This window comes from Rutilus rutilus (assembly GCF_951802725.1).
Source record: "Rutilus rutilus genome assembly, chromosome: 16".
Lineage (NCBI taxonomy): Eukaryota > Metazoa > Chordata > Actinopteri > Cypriniformes > Leuciscidae > Rutilus > Rutilus rutilus.
Genome location: NC_140224.1, coordinates 21,372,693 through 21,378,440, shown reverse-complemented (window position 1 = coordinate 21,378,440; position 5,748 = coordinate 21,372,693). Strand labels below are relative to the sequence as shown.

General features: G+C 36.6%; 1 protein-coding gene across 4 annotated transcripts; it reads left to right on the top strand.

The window, feature by feature from the left end:
* The first annotated feature begins 3,359 nt into the window (after window positions 1-3,359).
* Window positions 3,360-5,112, top strand: LOC311306133 (uncharacterized protein). Of its 4 annotated transcripts, XM_084434355.1 has the most exons (6): window positions 3,386-3,707; window positions 3,792-3,890; window positions 3,974-4,061; window positions 4,491-4,628; window positions 4,714-4,809; window positions 4,893-5,112. In XM_084434355.1, the coding sequence occupies exons 3-6, from the start codon at window positions 3,979-3,981 to the stop codon at window positions 4,900-4,902; spliced, it is 327 nt and encodes a 108-aa protein (XP_084290481.1). In that variant the 5' UTR covers window positions 3,386-3,707; window positions 3,792-3,890; window positions 3,974-3,978; the 3' UTR covers window positions 4,903-5,112. The 4 variants fall into 4 exon arrangements, with proteins under 4 accessions (XP_084290479.1, XP_084290482.1, XP_084290481.1 ...); XM_084434356.1 differs by lacking the exon at window positions 3,792-3,890 and having other exon boundaries at window positions 3,375-3,707; XM_084434354.1 differs by having other exon boundaries at window positions 3,792-4,061.
* The last annotated feature ends 636 nt before the right edge of the window (window positions 5,113-5,748 follow it).

The window sequence follows — 5,748 nt, the reverse complement described above, 5'->3', positions numbered from 1 at the left end:
CGCTCATGTTTAAATGGATAGTTCACAAAAATAAATTCCATTCTGTCATCATTTACTCACCCAAGTTGTTCCAGAACTGTATGAGTTTCTTTCTTCTGATGAATTAAAAAGAAGATATTCTGAAGAATGTTGGTAACAAGACATTTGACGGCACCCATTGACTTCCATAGGGGAAAAAATACTACAGAAGTCAGTGGCTACCATCAATTGTCTGATTTAAAATGTCTTCTTTTTAGTTCAAAAGAAAGAAACTGGTGGTGAACACCAACATGAGGGTGAGAAAATTATTCAGAATTTTCATTTTTGGGTGAACTATCCCTTTAATATGTATGTCCACAGAGGCGTTATTTGGGAATCTTTTTTTTTTTTGTCAAAATTAATTCTGTCCTCACCTCTCTTTGAAAGCAACTGAGAGATGAATCACATAAAATCCCACATTTATTAATTTTATTAATATTCATATGCCATATATATGGCATAAATCTGGTTTATAATAGTTAACTAAAAACTAAAACCCTAAACATTGTGTTACCTATAAAATACACTTTAACTGAAATAAAATATTAAAAAATCTACCTATTTTTAGTAGCAACATTTCTCATTTTCATGTAGTTTAACTTGATAACTAAAACGGAAATAAATATCAACAAACTACATAAACATTAAAAAACGAATAAGAATAACAAAAACACAACAAAATTACTTAAGCTCATTTAAAATATGAATTAAAAAACTATATATAATAGTATCTCAAAGATATTTAAAAAAGAATGATATCAATTTACCCTCATATATGCCACATAGAAAGGTAGGACATCTAGTGGTGAACATATGAGGCTACAGGTGAAAAAGTCACATTCTACAAAACTAAATTCACTTTGAACACACTCACAGACAAACAGATAAACCGAGACAGCTGTGTTCAGTTGTTGGATTAGCTATACTGTTTTTTGTTTTAGGGGGGAAAAAATCAGAAATCAGAAATATTCTATAAAAATATGTTTTATTTGCTTTAAATGTTTTTCATTGTCTATTTTCTTGATGCTCAGATGATGAGAGTCAGACCACAGCATATGACTTGCTCAGCCTGTTGTGTTTGTTGATGAGCAGGTGTTTCATGGATGGATCATTGAGGTATCTTTCGTGCAGTAACTGCCTTTGTATTTTCTCCTCTTTTCTGATCGTTTTCTTCTCTCTCTCTGCAGTGAACTTTTTCTCTACCAGGTTATAAATGAGAAGAAGTCCCTTCTGCTTTCTGCTGGACTTCTGGCTGATTTCGCTGCTGCTTTTAGGCTCCTTTACGTACGTCTTTTTCCCCTTTGCAGGAGGTGGAGTAATATCTGCTGCCTGCTCTGTCTTTCTATCTTCTATCTTTGCTTGTCTTTCAGGCCTTCTCTTTTCATCTTCTGTTTTTTTCATATGTGTGACTTTTGCATTGTCTCCATCCTTCTCCATCCAAGCGAGCTTTGCATTTGCTGGTGGTGGAGTATCATATTCAGTCTTTCTCTCCTTTTTCATTCTCCTTTCTTGTCTCAGATCCACCTCCACTACACACCTCGTCATTTCGTCATTCATTACAGGAGTTTTATCTTCAACCTCTCTCTCTTTTTTTATTGTCTCTTTCTCAGCCTTGGTATCTTGTGCAGGACTGACATCCATCCAAGCATGTTTTGGCTTTGCTGGTGGAGTTGCACCTGGAAGTTTTGTAGTTGAAGAGCATTTCTGTCTCTCCTTCTTTGTCCTTCTCCTTTCAGGTGGACACTCTTGCTCCACCTCAGCTGGTGCCATCTGAACCATCAGTGGTTCTGCCACAGTGGAGAAAGATATTTCCTCCTCAGCAGGTGCTTCCTGAACCATCAGAGTTTCTGCCCCTTTAGTGGAGGAACATGGCGATTTATTCACCTCATCAGGGGGAGTTTCCTTTTCAGCCATCAATGGTTCTGCCACAGTGGAGAAAGATGTCCATGTTTCCACCTCATCTGGTAGAGGGTGTTTCAATGCCACCTGGATCAGCAATGGCTTTGCCACTGTGCAGGAAGGTGGACATTTTTCCACTCCAGCATGTGGAGTTTGGGATTCAGGCTGAGGCTCCTCCACTGGAATCTTCAGTGGTTCTGCCGCACTGGAGAAATATGGCAGTATTTCCTCCTCAGCATGTGCCTCCTGAACCATCAGAGTTTCTGCCCCTTTAGTGGAGGAACATGGCGATTTATTCACCTCATCAGGGGGAGTTTCCTTTTCAGCCATCAAGGGTTCTGCCACAGTGGAGAAAGATGTCCATGTTTCCACCTCATCTGGTATAGGGTGTTGCGATGCCACCTGGATCAGCAATGGCTTTGCCACTGTGCAGGAACGTGGACATTTTTCCACTCCAGCATGTGGAGTTTGGGATTCAGGCTGAGGCTCCTCCACTGGAATCATCAGTGGTTCTGCCGCACTGGAGAAATCTGGCAGTATTTCCAGCTCAACATGAGAGTCCTCACAGTCCATCTCTTCCTCCATGTCTGTATATTCTGGAGGTCTCTGGGTGGGCTCCTCCTGAATGCTGCTACATCCTAGGTTGCCATCACTGCACTGTCTTGACAAGTGGTTCCTTGGCAAGAAGAAGCTAAAGCACCCAAAAAGTTTGCTCAGAAATGTCATTTTCACAATGGATCGCAATCGATCACAATGGATTGACAATTAGGCACTTATCCAAAAATCCAATATCACTACAAAAATCAATTCTCTGATATGTCTGCTATGATACTTCTGCAGTAGATTGATAAAATATCCAAAAATCCGATTTGAACTAGCAAATAGACAGTCTGATAATACTGATAATCGCTGTGTTTTCCTCCTGAACTCAACAGTCTGATGCTCAACTGTGCACTCTACCGCGGCCTCTATGAAGTCATGTAGTGTTGACGTCATAATGGAGTTCTAAATAGCAGCCGCAATTACGGCCAAAATCCTTCATTTGAATCTGCTCTTTTGCACACGTTTGATGAAGCCTAGGCCTGTGTTGAATATTGAATTTACTAAATTTGATGAAATATTACATACGTGCAAGTTTTGTGTAGACATGTGCGTATAATGGGGTTTTGTTTTAAAAATCATACATTTATCATGGAAATATCAGTCTATGATATGCCCTGTGGAGGATTATTTTTCCCATGAAGCGCTACATTTTGATTAATGACAGCGAGGATTGTTAGTAATAATTCCGCTTTATGTTCTAAAAAGTGCAGAAAGTAACGTTACATTTTAAGTGCGAAGAAAATGTTTCATGTGAATAATGATCCCACAGAATCTTAACTTGACCAAGTAATATTGTTTCGTCAGTTGCTCTCCAGTCCGATGGGTGTCGTTATCGACACATTCACCAAAACATTAGTCCTTCTTCACAGAAGAAATAATACACTTCTGTTGATGTCTTCTTTCCGGACTGTTGGAAACTTTGTAGATAAAGAGCATAATTGACAGAGAACAACACTATTAGTTTGTTTTATTGTAATATATCTATTTTAGTTCGCCTGCTTCTTCATTCTGTCTCGATTTGTTACTATGTAGCAAGCTGTTCAGCTGAATAGGAAGTCAATTATTAGTTGTTAGAACAGGAAAAATAATACCGTTTCATTTTGTAGTATTTTAGAGATTCTTATTTAGACATCATGCACAGAAGAGGAGTCGGAGCTGGAGCGATCGCCAAGAAGAAACTTGCAGAGGTATGATCACAGCACTTCTGCGAGATGAATTAACTAGGAAAAGAATTGAGCATTTTCATCCAGCTAATTTGTTTACTGTCACAGGCAAAGTATAAAGAGAGAGGTAATGTATAAAAGACCAGAGCAGATTGCTGTATAGTTGTGCACCAGTTTAAGCCATTATAGGGACCAGAACCAAAAAAGGTAGGTCTGAAGTCATTTGAAGTCCACTATAGGCTACTACTTGTGAATGGTGTTTTCTCATCTGTTTTGATGTATTAAATAAGGAAAAATGAAGGCTGCCGTATTTGCATTGGTTTTGATATGCCTGGGAAGTTCATGGTCATGTGCAGGATCCCAGCCTGTTGATAGCAGGTAAGATCATAATTAAGCATCATCAAATCATTTTCAAATAATACATTTACATATGTATATGTATATAAAAATGTGCCAACACTTATACGATAAAGTTCCATTTGTTTGTTAACTATAGTTAAAATTATAGTAACAAACTTAAGCATTTATTCATTTTAGTTCATGTTAATTTCAACATTTACTATTTATTATTAACATCAACAGTTTATATTATTTAATGGGCAGAAGCTTACATGAAATTACAATGAACAGCTGTATTTTTATTAAATAACGTCACAAAGATTAATAAATGCTGTAACTTAGGCCTAATGTTAGTTAATACAACATTAATTAAAAATGGGGCCTTATTGTAAAGTGTCAAGACAAATGAAATAAAAGATTGTTTTGTTTGTATTCTTTATTTGTTTTGTTTTCAAATATCATTAATAGCTCAACAAATGGCATCCAGAAGTTTAGCCGTCGTTATGCCGAATCAACCATTGCAAGTGACATCAGCAAAATTGTGGACTCGATGGTTCAGAAAAACTTTGTAAACTATTTGCTCAATCAGAGAGAGAAGAAGAGCGAGTAAGTTTGGGGAAATGGACAGCATGTATATGGTACATATTCAGGTTGCATAAAGTAACAGGCAGCATCTGATGCTCATTTACAGACCAACTATGGCAGATGATTCAGACACTCGCATCTTCAATGACCTGCTGAAAAAAGAGTTTGTGATGTGGGTTCGGAGTAAAGCCGATGCCTTCAAGTAAGTTTCCTTCTGCAAGTGAAAATAATCAGGATTTAAATCATGTAAATTGCATTTTATCATGTTTTATTCGTGACCCACAGGAATCAATAAAGCTAAACAGGACGTGCCTCTAAAGCGACCTGGAGAACAGATCGAATTTGAAGAGCAAAGGAGTGTACCAGAATATTTCACATGTGATTGGGACACTTTTTCCTAGACATCTCAATGACAAAAAGTGTCCAAATCACTCTGAATTCACCCCTATCTGAATATCTTGTCATGTATCTCTAAATGAATAGAATTAAATTGTTTTCAAAATCATCAATTGTCATTTGTGATTTTTTTAGCATTAGAAAAATAAAAAAAGTAGAGCTGTTCGCTCATGTTTAAATGGATAGTTCACAAAAAAAAATCCATTCTGTCATCATTTACTCACCCAAGTTGTTCCAGACCTGTATGAGTTTCTTTCTTCTGATGAATTAAAAAGAAGATATTCTGAAGAATGTTGGTAACAAGACATTTGACGGCACCCACTGACTTCCATAGGGGAAAAAATACTACAGAAGTCAGTGGCTACCATCAATTGTCTGATTTAAAATGTCATCTTTTTAGTTCAAAAGAAAGAAACTGGTTTGGAACAACATGAGGGTGAGAAAATTATTCAGAATTTTCATTTTTGGGTGAACTATCCCTTTAATATGTATGCATGTCCACAGAGGCATTATTTGGGAATCTTTTTTTCTTTTTTCTTTTTGGTCAAAATTAATTCTGTCCTCACCTCTCTTTGAAAGCAACTGAGAGATGAATCACATAAAATCCCACATTTATTAATTTAATTCATATTCATATGCCATATATATGGCATAAATCTGGTTTATAATAGTTAACTAAAAACTAAAACCATAAACATTTTGTTACCTATAAAATACACTTTAACTGAAATAAAATATTAAAAAA